At 35.7% G+C, this 27,726-nt stretch overlaps 1 protein-coding gene across 5 annotated transcripts in view; it reads left to right on the forward strand.

Annotated features, from left to right (window-relative positions):
* The window catches only part of PPP2R3A (protein phosphatase 2 regulatory subunit B''alpha), a 183,615-nt gene that overhangs the window by 123,505 nt on the left and 32,384 nt on the right, over nucleotides 1-27,726 (forward strand). For all 5 annotated transcript variants that reach the window (XM_057738035.1, XM_057738039.1, XM_057738036.1 and 2 more), the window contains 3 exons: nucleotides 3,274-3,430; nucleotides 8,461-8,509; nucleotides 8,971-9,060. In XM_057738035.1, the coding sequence (XP_057594018.1) occupies nucleotides 3,274-3,430; nucleotides 8,461-8,509; nucleotides 8,971-9,060 (296 nt within the window). The remainder of the gene's footprint in view (nucleotides 1-3,273; nucleotides 3,431-8,460; nucleotides 8,510-8,970; nucleotides 9,061-27,726) is intronic.

The raw sequence follows: 27,726 nt of genomic DNA on the forward strand, positions 1-27,726 counted from the left end.
GTGCTTATTATGTGCAAAGCCCTGTCACTACTTTCAGTCATTAAGCAGTTATCAGATACCTGGGATGTGTTAGGGGAATAAAAATGAATAACAAGATTTTCGCATCAGGGCATGCACCGTGGAGCAAAAGAGAAAACTGCACAGACAGCCACACCTGACTTGAAAAATTCCACAGAAATGTATCATAAACATGCAGTGAATGCTTCACAGTAGGACTGGCATGACATCTTGACCTTGGAGATATCAAGGGTTCACCAAGTTAAAAAAAATTAAAAGGGGATTCCAGATAGAGGAAGCAGCATAAGCAAAGGCCCACAAGCATGAAAGTGTCATGTTCGGAAACTGCGGAAACAGTCTTAAGTGGTCACAGGCTACAAGGAGAGGGAGTGATCAGTGGTGAGGCCTGAGGGGGAGACAGGGCCAAGTTAGGAAGGGCCTTGCAAAAGAAATGAAGGAATTTCAGCTTGTTCCTTTTAGCAGTGAGTCTTTACCCAGCTCCTGCTAGAGAAAAATACTAAAAAATTCCTTTTAAGAAAGAATATATTTCATTCAATTATTTTATTTATTTTACCAAATGAGAAAGTATTGACCACTAGTGGGAGCCTTCTACTGAGGCAATCTTCATGCCTGATTGTTCAAGCATTTCTAGTAACCTAAAGAGAGTAGAATTGGTCACACTTGAAAGGAAATGAAATACTTTATTTTAAATAAATCATACTAAATGAAGCTCAGGCTAAAATACAACCTTATTTACTCTGTGTTTTTTCCCATCTTCATCTGGGAGAAAGTAATGAAGACTTGTCAAAATTAGCAATCCATAATAGATATGAAACATGTTTATTCTAATAAATGAAAAGTCATTATTAATATTTGTTAAACACCTGGTGTCTGCCTGGGCTCTCAGGAGATAATGTGGGATGGGTTGAGATGGCAATAATTCCATTTAAAAGGCCTTACACCTTAAGAATGATAATAATCCCTCACATTCCTGAAGCACGTTAGTTTATATTTCTAGATCTCTATTATAATCCATATTTTTTTAAATGATGATAAAATTTGAGGCCCAAATATGGTTGAATGACTTGGATAAGACCACACAGCAAGTAAGTGGCTGAACTGGAAACAGAACTCAAGTGTTCTGCTTCCCTCTATTTTCTTCCTTACCCCTTTCCTTAGTCTTCCTCTTAGTACATGAATCTATGCTCATAAAACATTCAGATAACAAAAACATATATAGAATAATAAGCAGAAGTCACTATTTATCTCTTCACCCTGCCATTTCACTCCATTTACTGGAGGGAACCCATATTATCTGTGCTTTTATCCCTCTATATATATATGTAGGTGTGGGCAGGGGCTGTGTATAGAGTATATATTGTATACATGGAGTAAATAGTTTTGTTCCGTGTGGCTGCTTTTTTTAATTTTTTTTAATATGTGAGTCCATACTTATTATTCTGTTAACTTTTTTTAGCTTAACAGTATGTCTTGATATTTTTTCATTTCTATTCATATAAATCTATTTCATTCTTTTAACTACTGCATAATCTATGGCATGGCTGTGCTGTAATTACATACTTCTCTATCGAAGATGTTCAAGTGGCTTTCATATTCTCCCTATTACAGTAATGCAGTGAACATCCTTATACTTCCTCTTGTGTGTATATGAGTAAGACTTTCTCTAAAATAGACTACTAGAGGGAAAATCCTGGATCAGATGGTATGTGCATTAATTTGATAGATCCTGCCAAGTTACCCTCCAAACGCCTGCACTAGCTCATACTTAAATTTACATACTCACCAACAGCAGAAGTTATTCTTTTTTTTCATTTTATGATAATCTAGTAGATGAAAATGAGAGCTCCCTGCTTCTCAAGATTTGTTTTATTGTACATATTCTGCTTTATACACATTAAAGAGCATTTTATAAAACAAAACATTACAAGCAAGTTTGAAAAACAGAAGAAAGCATAGTTTACCACTCTAATAAAACTAATACTTTTATATGTGTTCTTCTAGTCTCATTCATATGCATATTTGGATTTTAGGATTTAATACAGTTCTTAGTGTGTACAATCTTATATCCTTTATTTTGCACTTACCATGTCATGATTTTCCTTTGTTTCAATGTAGTCTTTATAATTTTTACTGGCTGCAAAATCTTTCATTGAGTGGCTTTTACCATAATTTGGAATTGAAGGTGAAAAACATTATAAGAAAGATGACTGTTTCATAATACAAATGTATTACTTTGATAAAAATTATTTTCTAAAATGTAAATACTGGAAAGCCAAAATTCCATTTTATTTTCTAATAATATTGACATATGTTTTCTTTTTAAGATTTAGCTGGTACATGTTTTAACCTTCCTTTTAAATTTTACTTCATACTTATCTCTTATGAACAGCATATACCTAGATCTGCTTTATGGGTTTGGGTTTTATTCTCAATCTGAAAATCTTTTACTAGGGAGATTTAGCTCATTTACCTTTATTGTGACTGTTGTGACCTGGTCTTATTTCTGTCATCTCACTTTGTATTTTCTATTTCCTGAGTTTCCTTATGGTTTATTCTTTTTTCTGAATCTTTCTAAAAAAGTCTTCATTTGTCTGCCCATTTATATGATAACTTGGCTGATTATAAGAATTCTAGGCTCAAAAATCATTGTTTATGGTGTTTTCCCTAGGGGCAGACAGTGAGTCAGTGGAGACTCAGGTTTATTTCCAGCTCAGGGCCCTGCAGCTCTACCCCCCATGCCTTCTATGCCAGGCTACCCCACCCTATCACAGTGGTATACAAAAGTCACCTTTATGGTAAACTCGATGCCATTACAAAACCAAACCCTGCATGTGTATGCCCACTCTTCATAATAGAATAGATAGAAGACCATTCTTCATAACTTTGAAAAGTTAAAAGCAATGTCACTTTATGGCCATGTAATTGAAAGTCTGTTGTCTGATTGTTCTGTGCTTGCTAGTCTGGGGACCTCTGATATGCTGCAGTCCCTTTGGTAATAGTTCTTCCCTTTCCCTGCTTTTAAATCCTCCGTAGCACCTACTCTTTGCTAAGAACATTACAAAGCTCGTAAATGCTTGTAAATTGATCAATTGATTAAAAAGTAGGAAGAGGCTGCCTACTGAATTTCCTGTCTTGGTAACAAAACCAAAATTTTTAACTCAATTTATAATAAAAATTTACTAGAATCTGTATAGTGGCCAAGCTGGGTCTTCATATTTTTTAAATAAATTAATCCTTCTATTCATACCATTTCAGACTCTAGCCCTTTTGGAAGAAGAGGAAGATATAAACCAAATCACAGATTACTTCTCCTATGAACATTTCTATGTTATTTATTGTAAGTTCTGGGAACTAGATAGTGATCATGACCTCTACATCAGCCAGGCCGATCTTTCTCGATACAATGACCAGGGTGAGTGTTTCTATGAATGTTGACTTAACTGTTTTGAAGAAGGCAAGAGTTAAATTGTGCTTACTCATTATGGGGAATTCCCATTTCTTAAATTCTGTATCTAATCCAGTCTTCTTGAAAGGGCCAAGAATTTGTAAGTAGAAATGAGTGAAGATATTAATTTTTTATTTAGAAAACAGGTTTAGGAGAAGGGGTTTGGAGGTAAGAAATTAGTCTTAGTTTTGATGAATGGGTGAGTTTGTTTTTGTTTTTTTGTTTTTTATTATTTTTTGGGGGTACACCAAGTTCAATCATCTGTTTTTATACACATATCTCCATATTCCCTCCCTCCCCCGACTCCCTCCCACCCTCCCTCGAGTCCCCCCCACCCTCCCTGTCCCAGTCCTCTAAGGCATCTTCCATCCTCAAGTTGAACTCCCTTTGTTATACAACAACTTCCCACTGGCTATCTATTTTACAGTTGGTAGTATATATATGTCTGTGCTACTCTCTCGCTTCGTCTCAGCTTCCCCTTCACCCCCCGCCCCCTCCAAATCCTCGAGTTCTCCAGTCCATTCTCTGCATCTGCGTCCTTGTTCTTGTCACTGAGTTCATCAGTACCATTTTTAGATTCCGTATATGTGTTAGCATACAATATTTGTCTTTCTCTTTCTGACTTACCTCACTCTGTATGACAGACTCTAGGTCTGTCCACCTCATTACATATAGCTCCATCTCATCCCTTTTTATAGCTGAGTAATATTCCATTGTATAGTTATGCCACATCTTCTTTATTGGGTGAGTCTTTATAGCGATGCTTATTTTCTGATGATGAACTGAATAGGAACCACATCTGTGTAAAGTTTATTTGAAAGAGAATGTATATACACCTTTATAAATTCTCATTTATACACAGCCAAGGATGAAAATGATGTTTCTAACTTGCCAATGTTTTCAAGGATTCATAGAAACTTTTTGGAATTTAGTTCTAGAAAATGTATTTTCTCTGCAGATGAATTTGGTGTGCTTTCTTTTGTCAGAAAACAAAAAATTACATATTACATGATATTACCCTTTTTACTTCATTTTGATCAGTGGTAAACAGAACCTATTACCTGCTGATTTAATATTCTTAACCAAGCACCAATATACAGTGACTCATTCTTCTCTCATAAGATTGTCCCTGTTCTATTCTTAAATGTCTTCTCAGACACTGTGGGGGTTTTTTAGTAAGCCTTTATTTTTAGCCTTTTAGATGTAGCAAAGTACAAATCTTAAATAAATGCTTTGAATTTTGCTTCTGTTATTTGGTATATCTGTAACTAGTAGTATACATCTTAAGGAAAGTTTCATTCTGTATGTCAGTTTTCATAGAACTTTCCATATTTAAGAAACAGAGTTCTGGCTCACAAAACTCAGGTGCCAACCAGGCATTAAGAGGAAGTACTAAATTGTACTTATTTGATAAACAAGCATTTTAGTACTCTATCTTTCCTTCTTCAAGTACAGGTGTACCTCGTTTTATTACATTTTGCTTTATTGCACTTTGCAGATAGAGCATTTTTTACAAATTGAATGTTTGGGGGAGTCCTGCACTGAGCAAGTGTTTCGGCACCATTTTTCCAACAGTATTGTTCACTTAATGTCTCTGTGTCACATTTTGGTAATTCTCACAAAATTTCAAAATTTTTTCATTATTATTTTAATTGTTATGGTGATCTGTGGTCAGTGATGTTTGACATTGCTATTGTAATTATTTTGGGGTACCATGAACCACACCTGTATGACAGCAGGCTTAATTGATAACTGTTGTTTGTGTTCTGAGTGCTTTACCGACCGAGTGTTCCCCCATCTCTCTCCTCTCCTCGGGCCTCCCTATTCCCTGAGACGCAACAATATTGAAATTAGGCCAGTTAATAGCCCTACCATGGCCTCTAAGTGTTCAGGTGAAAGGGAGAGTGTCACATCTCTCACTTTAAATCAAAAACTAGAAAGCTTAGAGGGGAAGGCATGTTGAAAGCCAGGATAGGCTGAAAGCTAGGCCTCAGTTAGCCAAGTTGTGCATGAATGTGAAGGAAAAGTTCTTGAAGGAAATTAAAAGTGCTATTCTAGTGAACACATGAAAAAGAAAGTGAAACAGGGATTTCCCTGGCCCTCCAGTAGTTAGGACTCAGCACTTTCACTGCTGAGGGCCCAGGTTCAGTCCCTGGTCAGGGAACTAAGATCCCAAAAGCAGCGTGACATGGCAAAAAAAAAAAAGTGAAACAGCCTTGTTTGCTGATATGTAGAAAGTTTTAGTAGTCTGCACAGAAGACCACACCAGCCACAACATTCCCTTAAATGAGAGCCCAATCCAGAGCAAGACCCTAACTCTCTTCAATTCTGTGAAGGCTGAGAGAGATGAGGAAGCTGCAGGAGAAAAGTTTGAAACTAGCAGAGCTTGGTTCATGAGGTTTAAGGAAAGAAGCCGTCTCTATAATATGAAAGTGCAAGGTGAAGCAGCAAGTAATCCAGAAGATCTAGCTAAGATAATGAAGGTGGCTACACTAAACATCAGATTTTCAATGTAGATGAAATAGCTTTCTGTTGGAAGAAGATGCCATCTAGGACTTTCATAGCTAGAGAGGAGAAATCAGTGCCTGGCTTCAAAGGACAGCCTGACTCTCCTGTTAGGGGCTAATGTGATGCAGGTGGTGACTTTAAGTTGAAGCCAGTGCTCATTTATCATTCCAAAACTCCTAGGGCTCTTAAGAATCATGCTAAATCTCTTCTGCCTGTGCTTTACAAATGGAACAACAAAGCCTGGATGACAGCACATCTGTTTACAATATGGTTTTCTGAATATTTTAAGCCCACTATTGAGACCTACTTCTCAGGAAAAAAAAGATTCCTTTCAAAATATGATGCTGATTGACAGTGCACCTGGTCACCCAAGCGCTCTGATGGAGATGTACAATGAGATGAATGTTTTTTACATGCCTGCTGACATAACATCCATCCTGCAACCCATGAATCAAAGAGTAATTTTGGCATTCAAGAAATACATTTCGTAAGACTATAGCTGCTATAGGTAATGATTCCTTTGATGGGTCCAGGCAAAGTCCATTGAAAACCTACTGTAAAGGATCACCGTTCTAGATGCCGTTAAGAAATTCATGACTTGTGGGAAGAGGTCAAAATATCAACATGAGCAGGAGTTTGGAAGAAGTTGGTTCCAATCCTCATGGATGACTTTGAGGGAGTTAAGACTTCAGTGGAGAAAGTAACTGCAGATGTGGTAGAAATAGCCAAAGAACTAGAATTGGAGGAGGAGCCTGAAGATGGGACTGAATTGCTGCCATCTCATGAGAAAATGTTCATGGATGAGGAGTTGCTGCCTATGGATGAGCAAAGAGCAGTTTCTTGAGATGGAGTCTGCTCCTGGTGAAGAAGCTGTGAAGACTGTTGAAATGACAACAAAGGATTTAGAATATTATATAAACTTAGCTGATGAAGCGACAGTGAGGTTTGAGAGGATTGCCTCCAATTTTGAAAGAATTTCTGCTATGGGTAAAATGCTATCAAATAGCATTGCATGTAACAGAGAAATCATTTGTGAAATGAGGAATTGATCTATGTAGCAGATTTCATTGTTGTCTTATTTTAAGAAATTGCCACAGCCACCCCAGCCTTTAGCAACCACTACCCTGATCACACAGCAGCATCAAGATCATCGAGGCAAGACCCACCACTAGCAAAAAGATTACAGTTTCCTGAAAGCTCAGATGATTGCTAGCATTTTTAGCAATAAAGTATTTTTAATTAAGTTATATACGTTATTTTTTTAGACGTAATGCTGTTGCACACCTAATAGACTATAGTATAGTATAAACACAACTTACATGCACTGGGAAACCAAAAAATTCGTGTAACTCACTTTATGAAGTGGCCTGGAACTGAACCCACAGTATCTCTGATGTATGCCTATAGTCATACCTTCCTATTACAAGAATAACATAAAGATGGAGATATTTATAAGGGTATCAGGTCAACTTTATTAGCTATGCACCTTCTAATTACCAGTGACCAGATCATCTGTATAACGTGAGCTAGCCTCCAGAGGTCATACAAAACCCTGTGGGCTCTAAAGCGCCCTCTCTGGCTAGCATAACCATAGTTCTCATTAAGCCCTAAAATATTGTATATACACATATAGTAACTCATGAGAAGCATAAAGAAGGAAGTCCAGAAAAGCAGGCATCTAGGCCTGCATAATAAAGGGGCCACTGAAATTTTGGTGTTCATGCCATTGCCTGGGGCACTTGTTAAAAGAATAGATTTCTGTCCTTACCACATCCCTAGGTCTGAGATCCATTGTTTTCTCCTTTGTTTAACTAATGCTTTTGGTTACTTTGAACTCACAATGAGGTACACTGATACAGATTATCTAGGATATATCATCAAAAGCAACATACTATCTTAAGATACAATCATCTCTCTGAATAAAACTTACTGATGGAATTTATTTAAAAAATTGTACAATATATCACGTTATATCCTGGACTTTTATAGGATGAGAAATATTAAAAAAAAGTATTTGAGGTATGTTTTGATATCTTTTATAAAATTCTACCTGAAAAACAGTTTGTTTTACTTAAATCCCCAACAATCAGTTCCCCCCTTGAATTTAATGCTAGGATAAAATCTGTCTTGTTTTAGAGGAAAAGTTGTCCTGTCTTATTAGATAACAAGATCAATACAAATTTTGTACATTTTTGTCTTAGTTGTCAGGATATTCAGAACCAATTTGGTGCTCAACTATATTAATATATCCCAACTGTCAGGCACATCCATTTGCCTGTTTTTTAAATGACTGATTGATAGAGAAAGCCATCTCAAATTCCTGCTTTCAAAAAGCATAAATTATACCTAGGTAAAAATTTTAACTACTCATATTCTCATCATGGAAGATTATTAAGTTTTAGCTTGTGGCTACTTGAAAATAAATTTGCCAAAAATATTGCCTTTTGGAGCATGTTTTAACTACCTTTTTACTTTTTATTTACATTTAGCTTCATCAAACAGAATTATTGAAAGGATATTCTCTGGGGCAGTAACAAGGTAAGAAAAAGCATCTGAGTTTTCAAATGAACTAGAAGTAATACTTCAACAATGTCATTTTAGCAAGGCTTCCTGCATAATTTGTCAGTGCTGTAGGTGAGATAATACCCTACAAAACATGCAGTTGTGGTTTCATACAAGATGACAGTAATTCTTTAATATATGGTCATTAGTCCTTTATCTAAATACAAGTAACAGTATTTAACCTGGTGATTATTTGTATTCAAATTAGAAACAAGATTTCTTTCGTCATATCTGCAAATGCTTTCTGATTTCACCCTCTAGGCATTTGAGAATAAGATAGGCAATGGAAGGGGTTGCCCTTTGTGAGGTTTCCAGCATTCTTTTTTTTTTTTTAACTTGATTTCCAAGGAAATGTTACTTTATTTCTTAGTCTGTCATCCTACTAAATTTATCTGAGTAATTGCTCAGGAAACTTTATAACCATGTGTTTTCTTCAGGGGAAAAACAGTACAGAAAGAGGGAAGAATGAGCTATGCAGATTTTGTTTGGTTTTTGATTTCTGAGGAAGACAAAAGGAACCCCACCAGGTATGACTTCTAAGTTTCCTTTGCCAAGATGTTAAACACATGAACAAAGCTTGAAAAATTCATGATGTATACCTAGTGAATGCCAGCTCAACTAGGGGTGCCAAGATGGGTTTCACTTAGTCTCTGTCCTGAGACTGAATCCACAGTCACACTGTATCAAGAGAAGTGCTCTTACCCCTGGAAACAAAGGTGAAGTGATATGTGAGCTGGCCCTGAAGGATAGTAAGCATTTATATGGAATATGGGAATAGATACTGTGGATTTTAGTTGTTTCATGATCTTCCTGGTTCAGTAGTAAATTGGAGAGGAAAGAAGAGCAAATTGTGGATGACTAGTATATGAGAACACGCCCTCATTCTCCCAGTTAGAATCATCTCTCCCTTTCCTTGGCATACCTTGATTTGTAGCTGTGAGTTTACACAGCTGCTTCTTACACATCTGTAACGCTGTGTTACACACGCTAGGAATAAAAAGAAGAGAGGGACACAAAAAACTATGTCCCTCTCTCCTTTTTATTCCTAGCGTGTGTAACACAGTGCCCTGCACATAGCTTATGCTCAGTGCCAAGGGAGGGAGAGCCTGCAGTCCCTTATGCTGCTTGCTGGTATCACTGACTCAGCTGTCTGCATGTTAGTTCAGAAAGTTATCTCAATGTTGATATGGTTTGGAAATCATTGACATAGAAATAAAACTAATTTATTTCATGGGCAGCATGTTATATTAGTTTAAATAACTTTGTTGTCCATTTCAAAGATAGTAATTTATTGTTCATTATATACAATTTAGAAAACATGGATAAAGCAGAAGAAAATAAATTTTAATACTAATAATTCTAACACTCAGAAAAAGACACTATTAAAAGTATGTGTTGTACAGTCTTTTTCATATAAACTTTTATATAAACTCTTTGGACATGTAGATTAATTAATTCCATAGGGTTAAATCCTAAATTTAATCCTATGGAATTTTATCTCCTAAATATCCTCGAGCAGTTTTAGCGAACTAGTTGTAACATCCACTATATTTTTCCTTAAAATAAATTCCCCAGAAAAGGAATTGCTAGGTTAAAGGGTATAGACTTTTTTAAGGGCATTTATAAAAACTTTAAATTGATTTGTATCATTTTATATTTTTATAGACAAAGTATTGAGTGTATCCTATAACCCTTATTCACACTAGGTATCTTCCTTTTAAAAATAGTTTCCAATTTGATAAGTAAAAAATTCAGTATTCTCTTTTTTGCATTTCTTTGATTGCTAGTGAGGCTGAATTTTTTCATACATTTTCGGTCATTTTTATTTCATCTTAGGTGACTTGCCTTTTCATGTTTTATGCTCATTTCTGCTGGATTAATTTTTTAAGTTTATAGATTTATCACAAATATACAGTAAATATTAAAAATTTAAAAATACTTTCAGAAACCTTAATATAAAATTCATTCATAATTCCTTGACCCATAGTTAACATTTTGGTATATGCCCTCCTACCTCATCCTCATTCTACTCCTCCTCCCTCCTCCTCATTCCCCTCCATCCTCTCCTTTCACTCCTCCACCTCTTCTCTCTTTCTCTCTGTACTAAATGACATAGTATACTAAATCGTATCATATGATACAGTTTTGTGACACACTTCTTCACATAACAGTGTGTTTCTATTCCAGTGAGTGTGTGCATCTTTATAACTTATCATTAATTCATTATTTTGAATGCTTAGGTGGTTTTAATTACCTAAATTTCCAAAGATTTGAAGACTGCATTTTTCTGTTTCTTGGTTTTTGGTGTTCTGTTAACCCTCTCAATTTCAATCCTTTATCTTTCATATTTACTTAATTATGAAAAGCTTTCCTCAAAGACTTCCCATCTTTTCGTCGTATTATTCCACAGGAACAAACTGTATCAGTGATAATAAACAAGCTTTATATAACAAACATGAATATATACTTGCTCACTATAGGCTTCTTTAAAAAACATAAATTACATACTCTAATAGCTAGAACAGTGTATTGTTGGGTTCATAATATATAGAGATGTAATTATATAACAATATAGCACAAAAAAGAGGGATAAGGGAATAGAGTTATAGAGTAGTAACATTTCAGTATCTCACAGGAGTTAAGTATAAAGCTGAAGTAATCCTAAGAAGTTAAAATGTATACGGTAAGTCCTAGAGCAACCTGTAGGAAATTAACTCAAAAATACATAGTAAAAAAAAAGAAAATCATGGGCTTCCTAGGTGCTGCAGTGGTTGAGAATCAGCCTGCCAATGCAGGGGACAGGGGTTCGATCCCTGCTCCAGGAAGATCCCACATGCTGCAAAGCAACTAAGCCCATGCACCACAACTACTGAGCCTGCACTTTAGAGCCTGTGAACCACAGCTGTTGAGCCCATGTGCTGCAGCTACTGAAGCCCATGCACCTAGAGCCCGTGCTCCGCAACAAGAGAAGCCACGGCAATGAGGAGCCCGTGCACCACAATGAAGAGTAGCCCCTACTCACCGCAACTAAAAACAGCCTGCGCACAGCAAAAAAAGACCCAACACGGCCAATAAAATAAATAAATAAATAATTTTTTAAAAAAAGAAAAAAAGAAAATCATTGAGTTAAAGTGTTCCACTTAGAAAATATTCACTTAAATATAAAAGAAAGCAATAAAGGAAAAATAGAGGAAAAACTCTAAAACACATAAAAAACAGAAAGTAAAATGGCGGACCTAAGTCCAACCATAACAATAATAACATTAAATGTGAATGGAGTAATCATTCTATCAAAAGGGAGAGATTTTCAGACTGGATCAAAAAAAAACATTTTTTGGATACAATTTTGTGCTGTCTGTGTGAAACACATATTAGATTTAAAAATACAAGAGGGGGAAAAAAGGAAAAGGAAGGATCAAGATATGTCATGCAAACAACAACCATAAGAAACCCAGAGTGGCTATATAAATATCAGAGGACATAGGCTTCAATATAAAGTTGTTACTAGAGACAAGAACATTCTGTTTCATAAAAGGGTCAATCCAGCAGAAAGACATTACAATTATAAACATATGTACCTAACAACACAGAACCCAAAAATACATGAAACAAAAACTGATAGAATTGCAAGGAGAAATAAATAATTCAACAATAATATCTGGAGACTTCAGTACCCCGCTTTCAGTGATGGACAAACAACCAGGAAGAAGATCAACAAGGAAATAAAAGTTATGAACAACACTATAGACAAAACTGTAAATCAACTGGACCTAACACGTACCTATAGAACTCCCCACCTAAGGACAGTGGAATATATCAATATATTCTTCTCAAGTGCACATGGAACATTCTCCAGGATAGAGTATGTGGTAGGCCATATAATAGCCTCAAAAAAATAAAAAGTGAAATTATACAAATTATGTTCTGTGACCAGAGTGGAGTAAAATTAACAGAAAGAAATTTGTGGATTCACAAATATGCAGAAAAAAAACACACTGCTTAAATAACCAATGGATCAAAGAAGAGCACCTAAAGAAAATTAGAAAATAATTTGAAATGAATGAAAACGAAGGAACAACATAGCCAAACTTTAAGATGAATGAAAAGGAAAACACAGTATACCAAAACTTATGGGATGAAGTTGTAAATCCATCTGTTGAAAAAGAAGAAATGTCTTAAATAACCTAACCTTCCACTTTAAGACACTGGGAAAAAAAGAGTAAATGAAACATAGCAAATAGAAAAGAATAAAGATTAGAATTGATAAATGAGAGAATAGGAAAACAATAGAGAAAATCAGTGGGTCCAAAAGTCAGTTCTTTTGAAAAGATCAGTAATACTGATAAGGCTTTAGCTATACTGATCAAGATAAAAAAGAGAGAACATACAAATTATGAAGGTCAGAATTAAGAGGGAACATAACTACTGACCGTAAAGGAATGAAAAGCATTATAGTATACATATTATATATAACAACTTTATGCTAACAAATTAGGTAATGTAGACAAAATGAACAAATTCCTAGAGAGATACAAACTACTGAACTGGTTCAAGAAAATATTAAAAATCTGAAAAGGAAAAACAATCCTAGGCTGACCTGGCTTCACTAGAGGATGCTACCAAACACATTTATAAAATAACAATTTTTTTACAAACTCTTTGAAAAAATGATTGAGGAAGGAACACTTCCAAATTCATTTTTGTAAGGCCAGTATTACCCAGATACCAAAACCAGACAAAATATTACAAGAAAACAGTAAACCACTATCCTTTAATGAATATAGATGCAAAAATACTCAAGAAAATTAGGAAACTTAATCAAGCAAAATAAGAAAAAGATTATATACCACGACTAAGTAAGATTTATCCCAAAAATGCAAGGTTAGTTTACCATCTAAAAATTGATCAATGTAACACATCACATTAATAGAACAAAGGATAAAAACCACATGATCATCCCAGTAGTCTCAGAAAAAGCAGTTGAAAAAGTTCAACACTGCTTCATGGTTTAAAAAAAAAAAAAACCCACAAATTAAAAATGGTAGCTAAAGCTTATCTATGAAAAACCCACAACTAACAAGTAGTTAATGGTGAAAATTTGAATGCTATTTTCCTAAGATCAGGAAAAAGACAAGGATGTCTGCTTTATTCAACACTGGATCCTAGACAGGATTATCAGGCAAGAAAATGAAATAAAAGGCATCCAGATTAGAAAGGAGGAAGGAAAACTATCTATTTAAATATGATATTCTCTTATATACAGGAAATCCTAAGAAATCAACTAAGAAACCATTAGCAGTTAATAAAGGTTAATTTCAATTTACAAAATCAATTTACAAGATTGATAAACTATGTCAGTTTACAAAAATCAATTCTGTTTCTGTGCATGAACAGTGAAAAATCCAAAAATGAAATTAAGAAAATAATTCCATTTATAATAGCAGCAAAAAGAATAAAATACCTAGGAATAAATTTAACAAAAGAAGTATAAAACTTATACTGTGATAACTATAAAATAGTTGAAAGAAACTAAGGAATATCTAAATGAAGCAAAGATCTTCCATGTTCATGGATCAGAAGGCTTCATATGGTTAGCATGGCAATATTCCCCAAACTTGATCTGTAGATTCAAAGCAATTCCTAACAAAATCTCAGCTACTTTTGTTGTTGTTGTTGCAATAATGGAAAAACTGAATCTGGAATTAATATGAAAATACAGAAGGATCAGGGTAACCAAAACAATCCTGAAAAAGAACAAGATTATAGCACTCATACTTTCTGATTTCAAAATATATAAAGCTGAGCTAAAGACCATGTAATACTACCATAAAGACAGACATACAGATAAATGGAATTGAATTAGGAGTCCAGAAAGAAATTCTCACATTTATGGTAACTGATTTTCAACAAGGATGTTAAGACAGTTCAATGGGGGAAAAATGTCTTATAACAACTGGTGCTGGACATTGGATATCCACATGCAAAAGAATGAATTTGGACCCCTACCTCATGTTATACAAAAAAAATTAGCTCAAATGGATCACAGACCAAAATGTAAGAGCTAAAACAACTTTCAGAAGAAAGTATAGGAGTAAATTTTCATGACCTTGGTTCGATGCATTCTTGGATGATACCAAAACCATAAACAACAAAAGAAAAAAAGGAATGAATTAGACTGCATCAAAATTTTAAAAATTTATGCTTCAAAAGACAACATCATTAGAGGGCTGGGAGGGAGTCGCAGGAGGGAGGGCATATGGAGATATATGTATAAATACAGCTGATTCACTTCAGTGTACAGAAAAAAACTGGCACAACAGTGTAAAGCAATTATATTCCAATAAAGAGCTTAAAAAAAAAAAGACAACATCAGGAACATAAAAGATAACCCACAGCATGGAAGAAAATATTGTTAGATGCTATATCTGATACATGACTTGTATCTAGAATATATAAATAATAAACTCAGTAATAAAAAGACATTACTCAATTTTAAAATGAGCAAAAGATCTAAATAGGCATTTCTCCAAAGATGATAACTGTATGGCCAATAAGTACATAACAGGATTTTTAATATCAATATCATCAAAGAAATGCAAATCAAAACCACAGTGAGATACCACTTTACACCCACTGGGATAGCTATGAATAAAAAGTCAGATAATAAACAAGAGTTGGCAAGGATGTAGAGAAACAGGAACACTGCTATTGGGAATGTAAAATGCAGCAGCCACTATGGAAAACACTGACAGTTCCTCAAATGGTTATAGTGTTACCATATGACCCCGAAATTCCACTGCTAGGAATATACCCCCAAGAGAAATGACAACATATCCACACGAAAACTTGTACACCCATTTTCATAGCATCACTATTTTTAGTAGCCAAAATGTGGAAACACCCAAATGTCTATCAGTTAATGAATGGGTAAATAAATGTGATACATCCATATAATCTAATATTCAGCAATAAAAAATATGAAGTACTGATACATACTATAACATAGTTGAATCTTGAAAATATTATGCAAATTAAAAGATATCAATCACAAAAGACTACATATTGTATAAATACATTTATATGAGTTGTCCAAAATAGGTGAATCTATAGATTCAAAAGGTAGGTTAGTAGTTGCCTAGGCCATGAGGGACTGGAGGGGTGGGGGCATAGGGGAGAATGAGATATAAGTGCTGATGGGTATAGAGTTTCTTTTTGGAGATGATGAAAGTTAACCGTGGTGATGGTTATACAACTCTGTGGATATACTAAAAACTATTTGATTATACATTTTAGATGGATGAAATCTATGATATGTGAAATATATCTCAATAAAGCTGTTTTTAAAAAGTTGAGATAATACAAAGTATATTCTCTGATCATAATGGGATTAATGTAAAAATCAATAAGAGAAGGATGACTGGAAATTAACACAATTCTAAATAATTCTTGGGTCCAAAACTATGTATCAAGAGAAATTAGATATTCAAAAGATAAAGGAATACTACGAATAACATACACACATGTAAAAATGGTGACTTAAATGAAATGGACCAATTCCATTAAAGTCACAACTTAACAAAAGTTGTCCAAGAAGAAATATATAAACCTGAATAGTCTTATGTCTATAAAAGAAAATTGAATTCATAGTTTAAAACTTTATGAAAAAAGAAATCTCTTAGCCCAGATAATTTCACTACTGTATTCTTCCAAACGTGTGAAGAAGAAATATCAAATTCTTCCAGAAAACAGAAAAGGAGGGAACAATTCCCAGCTTATTTTATGAAACCAGCATTACTTTGATACCAAAACCAGACAAACACATTCAAGAGAATAAAACTACATACCAACATCCCTCATGAAGACAGACCCAAAAATCATTAACAGAATACTAGCAAGTCAAAGCTCAACTTCTCAACCTCTCAGTCCCCTTTCCCAAAATCAGCAGATGCCCCAAGGGAAAGATGGTCCCAAATGCTAGGCTCCTCCTTTCTGGATTTCCTTCTACATCTGGACGCCATAGTTCACTGCCCTGTTAATAGTCCAGTGCTTTCACAAAGGATTTTTACTCCAGATTTTCTCAGTGGGAAGGTTAATTCAAAACATGTAGTTCATCATTACCAGAAGCAGAACCCTTCAGATCAGCTTTTCATACCTTGAGATACATAACTAGATCTTTATTTTGATACAGATGTTGCCAAAAGAGGTTTTTAAGTCAAAAGCTTTCTTTTGTGCCCCTTTTCTGCCTTTCATGTTGCCTTTATCCTACCTAACAGCTAACATATTGTTGAGGCTTTATTCTTTGCCAGGTAACAAGTGTGTCATATGTGATGGCTTATTTAATCTTCATATCACTATGAGTTTAGGTGCCAGTGTTCCAATTTTACAGTTGAGGAAACAGATGGTCTGAGAGATTACACACCTAGTAGGTGACCTAGCTTGGATTCAAGTCCAGGTCTGTATCACTCCAAATTTTGGAATATTTATCACTATAAGGTATGGCCTGTCATATGAGACAGCATGTTTGCATGTCTGTCTTCTTTTGTTTTTTTTTTTAAGAACTTGTATTGAAATACAGTTAACAGACAATAAACAGCATATATTTAGAGTGTACAATTTGGTATCCCAATCTCCCAATTCATCCCCCTCCAACCCTCCCCACTTTCCCCACTTGGTGTCCATGTGTTTGTTCTCTACTTCTGTGTCTCTATTTCTGCCTTGCATTTCCTCTTTCATAGTTGTTAGCATTTGCCTTATGTATTGAGGTGCTCCTATACTGGGTGTATATATATTTATGATTGTTATCTCCTCTTTGAGGATGGATCCCTTGATCTTTATGTAATGTCCTTTCTTGTCTCTTGTAACATTTTTTATTTTAAAGTCTATTTTATCTGATATGACTATTGCTACTCCAGCTTTCTTTTGATTTCCATTTGCATGGAATATCTTTTTCCATCCCCTCACTTTCCGTCTCTATGTGTCCCTAGGTCTGAAGTGGGTCTCTTGTAGACAGCATATATATGAGTCATGTTTTTGTATCCATTCAGCCAGTCTGTGTCTTTTGGTTGATGCATTTAGTCCATTTACATGCAAGGTAATTATTGATGTGTATGTTCCTATTACCATTTTCTTAATTGTTTTGTTTTTGTTTTTGTAGGTCCTTTTCTTTTATGTTTCCCACTTAGAGAAGTTCCTTTAGCATTTGTTGTAGGGCTGGTTTGGTGGTGCTGAATTCTCTTAGCTGTTGCTTGTCTGTAAAGCTTTTGATTTCTCTGTTGAATCTGAATGAGATCCTTGCTGGGTAGAGTATTCTTGGTTGCAGGTTCTGCCCTTTCATCACTTGAAATATATCATGCCACTCCCTTCTGGCTTGCAGAGTTTCTGCTGAGAAATCAGCTGTTACCCTTATGGGAGTTCCCTTGTATGTTATTTGTCATTTTTCCCTTGTTGCTTTTAATAACTTTTCTCTGTCTTTAATTTTTGTCAGTTTGACTACTATATGTCTTGGCGTGTTCCTCCTTGGGTTTATCCTGCCTGGGGCTCTCTGCACTTCCTGGACTTGGGTAGCTGTTTCCTTTCCAATATTAGTGAAATTTTCAACTAAAATCTCTTCCAATATTTTCTTGGGTCCTTTCTCTCTCTCTTCTCCTTCTGGGACCCCTATAATGCGAATGTTGGTGCGTTTAACGTTGTCCCAGAGGTCTCTTAGGCTGTCTTCAGTTCTTTTCATTCTTTTTTCCTTATTCTTTTCCACATCAGTGATTATCACCATTCTGTCTTCCAGGTCACTTATTCGTCATTCTGCCCCAGTTAATCTGCTATTGGTTCCTTCTACTGTATTGTTCATTTCAGTTATTGTGTTGCATATCTCTGTTTGTTTGCTCTTTACTTCTTCTAGGTCTTTGGTAAACTTTTTGATCTTTGCATCCAGTCTTTTTTCAAAGTCCTGGATCGTCTTCATCATTATTCTAAGTCTTTTTCTGGAAGGGTGCCTATCTCCTCTTCATTTAGTTGTTTCTCTGGGGTTTTATCCTGTCCCTTCATCTGGTACAAAGTCCTCTGCTTTTTCATTTTCTCTATCTTTCTGTGGCTGTGGTTTTCAGTTACACAAGACGAAATACTGCTGATACTGCTTGATACTGCTGTCTGCCCTCTTGTGGAGAAAGGTATCTAGGAGGCTTGTGCATGCTTCCTGATGGGAGGGACTGATGGTGGGTAGGCTGCATGTCTGTCTTCTTATCAGCTAGGTTATGGAATCCCTAAAAGAGCATTCTCTTGGTGTCCTGAAATTCCTTACTGCTTAAGAGACTCGAAATTAGGCATTGGCCTAATTTGTTTCCTTGGCTCCTGCTGGCAGTTACTAGGCACCCAGTGTATTTGTTCTCAGGTGCTTCACATTCTCTTACAATAGCAGAATGTGATCAGAAGACAGTTAAACCTCACTGTTTTAAAGTAATGAAGAAAATATCTATACATCAAAATCAAACACTTACTTAAAGTGTAATAGGCAACACTTTACAGAAATCAGATTTGTGGCTTATGAATGACAAGGGGTAGAAAAAATGCATTTCATGAAAGAAGTAATATACTCACTAAAGTGTGATGAGTACTATGTAAAATACTACTTACAAAATTGTAATCTTGAGTCTTTCCTATGCCTGGTCCTGTCAGGGTTGGATATGGAAAGTGTCTTTGGATAGATAATTTTTTTGTGGACAGGCTCTTGCAACTAACCCTCTTTTGGTATGTCCTTTAACCACCCTTCTGGGCTGGCTGTTTATCACATTCTGCTTCTACCTTGGTTTCTGACTAGGTGTCCTCTCCACCAACTATCTCATTCATCTTTATGTCTGAGGATACTAGGCCAGTGCCTTTGAAGGTAGTGGGTGCTAAAATACGTATACTGAACATGCAAAGGAATGTACATTTAGTTAATTCATAAGTAATAATGAAGTTCCCCATAACTTGCTTCTTCAATAGCTTATAGGAGTTTATATCAGGGATAAGGCATCTCTGGCCCAGAACTTAATTTCATTCAGCCTGAGGACAAGGGCAAAAGGTAATCTTGTTTATGTCTATAATTGTACAAATACAATCTTTAATTAATATATTTATGCTTTAAAACCAAAAATTGGTGGTAAATACAGCAGAAATTTAACTGATTCTCTTTGGGGTAGTTATTCCTTTTGTGTGATTTTCTGTTTTACAGTTTTCCTGCAATGAATAGTCATTACTGCTAGACTTAAGAAAATATTACCTTTGTTAAAAAGAAAAGAGGAAAGAAAAAAAAATTAAATCTGCACTGGAAAAAAATTTAGAGAGTATCTATTATTTTTAATAAGAAAATTCCCTCTGAGCATGTCCTATAAGTGCTTAACCATCCAGCAGCCCCTGCTTCTAAACTTTCAGAGACAAATAACTATCTACAAATAATCTAAGGTATATTATTTTTATTTTTCTAGCTCTGAGCCTTAAAACATTTTCTCTTTTTTGTGCATTGATCCTTTTTATGCTAATACTCACAGAATTACATCAGATTCATCTACCACACAATATTCTTTCAAATATTATATTTAAAGGCAGCTCTCGTGACTTTGGCAAATATTGAGGCAGTTTATTTGTCTCTTTCTTTGTGTTCTAGCTTTGTTTCTCTCATGGGCTATTACAAAGAACTGAAGTGTATGGCTTTAGCTTTATTTATTATATAGACTCTTTTATCTTAGTTCTTAATTGAAAATGCAACTGACTTTATATTTCTCAGTAAAATAAGTTGCCTTTCACTAAGTCCTATTAGATAATTGCCAAAATCAAGAGGTACTTCCTTCTATTGTCCTAATTTTTATTATCCTAAGATACTAAGAAGGAATTTCAAGGCACCAGGAGGCCTTAGAGACCAGTCAAAGGACAGTCTACTGCTTCTTTTTGTACTATTCAAAACATTATTACTTAAAAAGTAATGATACAGTAGTAAAAGAGCCACATATTACCACATTTATTGTAGCCCTCTCTTCATGAGATCTGTCTCCTCAAGGTTTTTCTCACAATCAGTAAATGTTCCAAAGTGGGGCAGTATTAAAACTCTGAGAGTAGATGTGATATAACTGGAATTCACCACAGCCAAACTCTGTTACCTCATGTTCATTGGATCCAGTGAATGTCTCCTCTGTTATTTGACGGTAATGTTAAACATCAGGCTGGTACAATTGTTAAAATAGATTTTTCAAAAGAATTTTGCAACTATTACATTTCATTTGTTTCAGTAACATAAAATTTATCTTTCAGAATAAAGGTGCATTACAGATCTTAGTGTGACTTACTTAAAAACAATTAATAGTCACAACTTAGTTATTTTCACCTTTCTCTCCTCAAAAGAGATTTTTTTTTTAATTAATTTTATTTATTTATTTATTTTGGGCTGCATTGGGTCTTCGTTGCTGCACGGGCTTTCTCTAGTTGTGGCGAGCAGGGGCTACTCTTCATTTGGATGCACAGGCTTCTCATTGTGGTGGCTTCTCTTGTTGCGGAGCATGGGCTCTAGGCGCGCAGGCTCCAGTAGTTACGGCACATGGGCTCAATAGTTGTGGCTTGTGGGCTCTAGAGCACAGGCTCAGTAGTTGTGGCACATGGGCTTAATTTGCTCCTCGGCATGTGGGATCTTCCCAGGCCAGGGCTCGAACCCATGTCCCCTGCATTGGCAGGCAGATTCTTAACCACTGAGCCACCTGGGAAGCCCCAAGAGAGATTTTTTAAAACCATTCAGTGTATAGTTTCTCTATATAGTTTGAGGCCTACAAATGGTATTTTAACCAAGAGTCTCTTAGAATCTTCTCTTGAGAAGTTTTACTTTACCATGAATCAGTGGCTCTTTATAGAAAAATATTGTTCCCTGTTACCAGTTAGTGCTATTAGCTTCATATACTGTGATGAATTAATGACATGGCTATACTTGCTACTATAGGTGACACTGTTAAATGATAAAGTGGCCATAGTAGAGTGTGGGTAAGCTTCTGAATGAAGGTAACAACTTAACCACATATAGTACTTTTAGTCCCTCTTGAAATTCCACTAAAATGAGAGTACAGAGATTTTTTTTAAGGAATAAATCCATAAAACAAAGGAAAAAAGTGAAAACAATAATAAAGATTTAGAAACCAGAAAGTAAATAAATTTAGCACACTACCTGAAAGCTAAGTCACCATGGGAAAGGACAAAGAAACAACTGGATATATCACAAAAACCTCCAAACATTCAGGACTTGGGGGGTACCAGGAACGTTGAAAGTAGGGGTGGGATAAAGATAGAACCAAAAATGAGGAGAGTTTATAGAAAGTTTGTTTAAAGAAACAGCTGATCTCCAGATCATCTCCTCTACCCAGGGAGGAGACTGGTGCTTTATTCCCTGGACTGGGGAACACTGGGCACAACTAAAGGTAGGGCTACCATATTGAAAGCAGATGAAATGAGTGTATGCATACTTGAAAGCTAAGATGCCCAGTCTTCATTCCCCACTCAACTTTCAGAATCTTGGCAACCTGTCCTGAACCTCTAGGCAGGAGACAAAAAGATGCTTTTCTGGAGAATCTGGCCAGCCCAAGAATAAAGACCTAAAAAACTGACACTGCTTCATCCTCAGGGAAAGAACCCAGCCACATCATTTTACAGTAAAGCTCAGAGTCAATAAACCCATAAGCCAGAACTTCCAGTCAGCTTTTTAGCATCTACTCTTAAATATGAGCAGAGAACAAAGGATCACTAAATACCTACGCAAAGCTTCTTACATAAAAGATAGAGACCAAACAAATAGAAGTAGGGGAAAATAACTTGGATGAAATAGAATTCAGGGAGAAGAAACCTTCAGCAAAAACAACAAATACACTATTATTAGTATCCTCAGAAATAAGAGAAGAAATTAAATTCATAGAACATGAACAGAATAGTACTTTTAACACTCATGGAACCAAAAAAGAACTCTGGAAAATCAAAATTATGATAACAGGGAAAAAAAACAACAACAATGTTCAGAAGATAAAGTTAGGTAAACCTCCCAAAAAGAACCCAAAATTTGAAGTAATATAATATAGAGACAAGATATGAAAATTAGAGAACAAATCTAAAAGTCCAGCATAGCTGGAAATTGAAAAATGATACAAGATTTGCATGGTAATTTTAAAATTCAGCCATAAGAGAGTGATGTCAGCGAGATGGTGGGATGTAAGTTTCCGCTGCTCATCCCCTAGCAGAAACACCAATTTGAACAACTATCCATGAACAAAAATACCTTCACAAGAGCTAAGGATTCCAAGTCAGCACCAAAAGACCCAGCCTTTTGGTCTACCTCAGCACCACGTCAGATGCCATGTCCCCAGGCTCCAGATTCACCTCTGTATTCCAGTTCCAGGCTCACCGCAGACCAGGCCAGCCCCTGCAACCCCAGACTCCAGGTAGGATATCGCAGACTCATCCTCCAGACTCACCTAGCACCAAGCTAGGTTGGTGGCCCCAGACTCATCCCAGTGCCAAACCAACTCTGGAAACCCAGGTTCCAACAAACCCCCAGTAGACCTCAACACTGGCCAACTCCCACAGACCCGGAATCCAGACTCACCTTTGCAGATTCAGCTTTCAGGCACCACAGGCCCATCCCTACACTAGACCAGTCCCTACAGAATCAGGTTCAAGATCCATCTATTACCAGGTCAGCCCCCATGGACCCAGGCACAGGCCCACTCACCTGCTGACCAGGCACCTGAGCAGCCTACCTCAGTACTCCAGCAGCAAACCTGTTCACAGACCTCCACTAGATAATCTGTCCAGAATCTCTGAACAAGCAGACTGGTGAAAGGCTTTCCCTGCCAAAGCCAGTCTGTAGAGACTGAAATAAATGCCCACTTACTCAGATGTAGAAACACCAATGCAATGTGACAAGAATCACAAATAATCAGGGAAGCATGACACAATAAAAGGAACAAAATAAAACACCAATAACTGGCCCTATAGAAATTGAGATCTCTGAATTCCCTGACAGAGAATTCAAAATATTCCTCTTAAAGAATCTCAGTGAGCTACAAAAGAACACAAATAGACAGCTAAGCAAAATCAGGGAAACAACACATGAAGAAAATTAGAAGTTCAACAAAGAGAAACCATAAAAATGAACTAAATGGAAATTCTAAAACCAAAGAACAAAATTACTGCACTGAAAAATTCTATAGAAAGCTTCAACAACAGAGCAATTAAACAAAAAGAATCAGCATAAAAACAGTTCAATTGAAATTACACAATCAGAGAAAGAAAAATGAAAAAGAGAATAAAAACCTTCCAGGACCTTCAGAAGACTATGAAAATAAATAATATATGCATTATGGGAGCCCCAGAAGGAACAAAGAAAATGGGCAGAAAACTTATTTAAAGAAATAATGTCAGGGCTTCCCTGGTGGCACAGTGGTTAAGAATCTGCCTGCCAATGCAGGGAACATGGGTTGGATCCCTGCTCCAGGAAGATCCCATATGCCATGGAGCAACTAATCCCATGTGCCGCAACTACTGAGCCTGTGCTCTACAGCCTGTGAGCCACAACTATTGAGCCCATGTGCCACAATTACTGAAGACCACACACCTAGAGCCCATGCTTCACAACAAGAGAAGCCACCACAATGAGAAGCCCAAGCACCACAATGAAGAGTAGCCCCTGCTCACCACAACTAGAGAAAGCCTGTGCACAGCAACAAAGACCCAACACAGCCAATATATAAGGAAGGAAAGAAAGAAAGAAAAGAAAAGAATGACAGAAAACTTCCCTAATCTGGAGAGGGAAATGAACATCCAGATCCATGGAGCCCAAGGAACCTCAAATAGATAAAATACAAAAAGATCTTCACCATGACACGTTATAATCAAATTTTCAAAAGCCAAAGACAGTATTGAAATCAGCAAAAGAAAACCAACTCATCACATACAAGGGAACTCTTATAAGACTAGCACTGTATTTCTTAGCATACCCTAAGGCCCATATTTGTAGACCAGGAAAGAGTGGCATGATATATTCTGAATATATGCTGAAAGAAAAAACTGTCAACCAAAAATACTTGGCAAGGCTATACTTCAGAAATAAAGGCGAGATAAAGACTTTCCCAAACAAAATCTGTGGGAGTTCATCATTACTAGTCCTGCCTTACAAGAAATGCTAAAGAGAGTTCTTCAACCTTTCCTTAAAGGATGCCAACCAACATAAAAACATAGAAATTACAAAACTCATTGTAAAGGTAAGAATATAGTCAAGGTTAGAATATTTTAATACTATAAGGATGATGCATAAATCACTTTTAACCCTGCTATAAAAGTTAAAAGATGAAAGTATTTAACTATGACTATAATAATTTTATAGTGAGTACACAATATATGAGATATAAATTGTGACATCAATAACATAAAATGTTACAGAAGGGAAAGTTAAAACATACAGATTTTTGTATGCAGTTAAATTTCAACTGTTGTCAACTTCAAATAGACTTTTATAACTATAAGATGTTTCATGTAAGCCTCATGATAACCACAAATAAGAAACCTGTAGTAGATACACAAAAGAGAAAGGAGAGTACATTGCTACAAAAAAAATTGTCCACTGAGAAAGGAAGGCAGTAAGAAAGGAAGAAAGAGATAACAGAACTAGAAAACAGAAACAAATTAACAAAATGGCAATAGTAAGTCCTTACCTATAAATAATTACTTTAAATGTAAATGGATCAAAATCACCAACCAAAAGACACAGAGTGGCTAATGACTAAAAACAAAACCGTACAATATACTGCCTATAAGAGACTCATTTTAGCTTTAAGGACACACATAGCCTAAAAGTGAAGGGGTGGAAAAGGATATGACCTGCAAATGGAAACAAAAAGAAAGCTGGGTTAGCTATCCTATATCAGACAAAAGACTTTAAAATAAAGACTAATGAAAAAAGAAAAGGACATTGTAGAATGATACAGAGGTCAGTCCAACAGAGGATATAATGTGTAAATATTTATGCACCAAACATGTAGGAGCAGGTATATAAAGTAAATATAATCAGACTTAAGTGGGGAAATAAACAGTGCTACAATAACAGTAGGCTTCTTTAATAACCCACTTTCATCAGTGCATAGCTCATACAGACAGAAAATCAATAAAGGAAATATCAGCCCTAAATGACATGTAGCCCAGCTGGAACTAACAGACATAAATAGATCATTCCATTCAATAGCAACAGGATACACATTATTTTCAGGTGCACATGGAACTTTTCCTATGATCATATTTTTGGCTACCACAGTCTTACTAAATTTTAAAATATTGAGTTATATCAAGTATCTTTTCTGACCACAGTGGTGTGAAACTAGAAATCAGTAATAAGAGGAGAATTCACAAATGTGTGAGAAGTGAAAAACACTCCTGAACAACCAGTTAGTCAAAGAAGAAATCAGAAGAGAAACCAGAAAGTATCTTGAGACAAACAAGAATGGAAGCATGCCAGAACTTATGGGATGAAGCAAAATCAGTGTTCAGAGGGAGGTTTATAGCAATAAATGCCTACATTAAGAAAAAAAGAAAGATCTCAAATAACCTAACTTTACACCTCAAAAAAGTACAAAAAGAGCAGACTAACCCTGAAGTTAGCAGAAAGAAGGAAATGATAAAGATCAGGGCAGAAATAAATGAGAGACTAGAAAAGATCAATGAAACTAAGAGATGGTTTTTTGAAAAGATAAATGAAATTGACAAACCTTTAGCTAGACTAAGAAAAAGAGAATACCCAAATAAAATTATAATTGAAGAGGAAGCATTACAAAAATACAAAAGATCACATAAGACTACTATAAATACTTACATGCCAACAAATTGGATAACCTAGAAGAATGGATAAATTCCTAGAAACATACAACCTACCAAGACTGAATAGGAAATGTGAACAACCAATAATGAGTAAGGAGATAGAATTAGTAATCAGAAACCTCCCAAAAAAGAAAAATCCAAGACCTAATGATTTCACAGCTGAATTCTACCAGTGAAAGAATGAATTCAGATTATCCTCAAACTCTTGCCAAAAAGTGAAGAGGAGGGAATACTCCCAAATTCATTTTATGAGACCAGCATTACCCTTGTACCAAAGGCAGATAAGGACACTATAAGAGAAGAAAATTATAAGCCAATATCTCTGATAAACATAGATACAGAAGTCCTCAACAAAATACTGGCAAACTGAATTCAACAACACATTAAAAATGATCATACACCATGATCAAGTGGGGTTTATGCCTAGGATGCAAGGATAGTTTGACATGCAAATCTATAAATGTCATATACCACATTAAAAGAATAAAGGATAAAAGTTATATGATCAACTCAATAGATACAGAAAAGCATTTGACAAAACCAAACACCCTTTCATGATTTAAAAAAAAAAAACAGGGCTTCCTAGGTGGCGCAATGGTTAAGAATCTGCCTGCCAATGCAAAGGACATGGGTTCGATCCCTGCTCCAGGAAGATTCCACATGCCACGGAGCAACTAAGCCCTTGTGCCAAAAATAAAAAAAAAATTAAAAAAAAAAAATTAAAAAAAAAACAAAAAAAAAAACAAAAAAACAAAGAACCTCTTATCAAGTTAGGTGTAGAAGGACTGTACCTCAACATAATAAAGGCTATGTATGACAGGTCCACAGCTAACATCATACTCAATGGTAAAAAGGTGAAAGCTTTTCCTCTAAGATCAGGAATGTTTTTCCAAGGAAGACATACAGATGACCAACAGACACATGAAATGGTGTTCAACATCACTAATCACCATGGCAAGGCAAATCTAAACGACAATGAGATATCATCTCACACCTTTCAGAATGGCTGTTAGCAAAGAGACAACAAATAACAAGTGTTGGCAAGGATATGGAGAAAAGGGAACCCTTATATACTGTTGGTGAGAACGTAAATCAGTGCAGCCACTACAGAAAACAGTATAGAGGTCGCTCAAAAAATTAAAAATAGAATTGCTATATGATCCAACAAGTTCACTTTGGAGTATACAAAAACACTAATTTGAAAGATATATGCACTCCAACGTTCACTGCAGCATTATTCACAATAACCAACATATGGAAGTGACCTAAGTGTCCATTGATAGATAAGTGGATAAAGATGATGTGATGCATACACACACAGTCACAAA

This window comes from Hippopotamus amphibius, chromosome 6 (assembly GCF_030028045.1).
Source record: "Hippopotamus amphibius kiboko isolate mHipAmp2 chromosome 6, mHipAmp2.hap2, whole genome shotgun sequence".
Taxonomy (NCBI): domain Eukaryota; kingdom Metazoa; phylum Chordata; class Mammalia; order Artiodactyla; family Hippopotamidae; genus Hippopotamus; species Hippopotamus amphibius.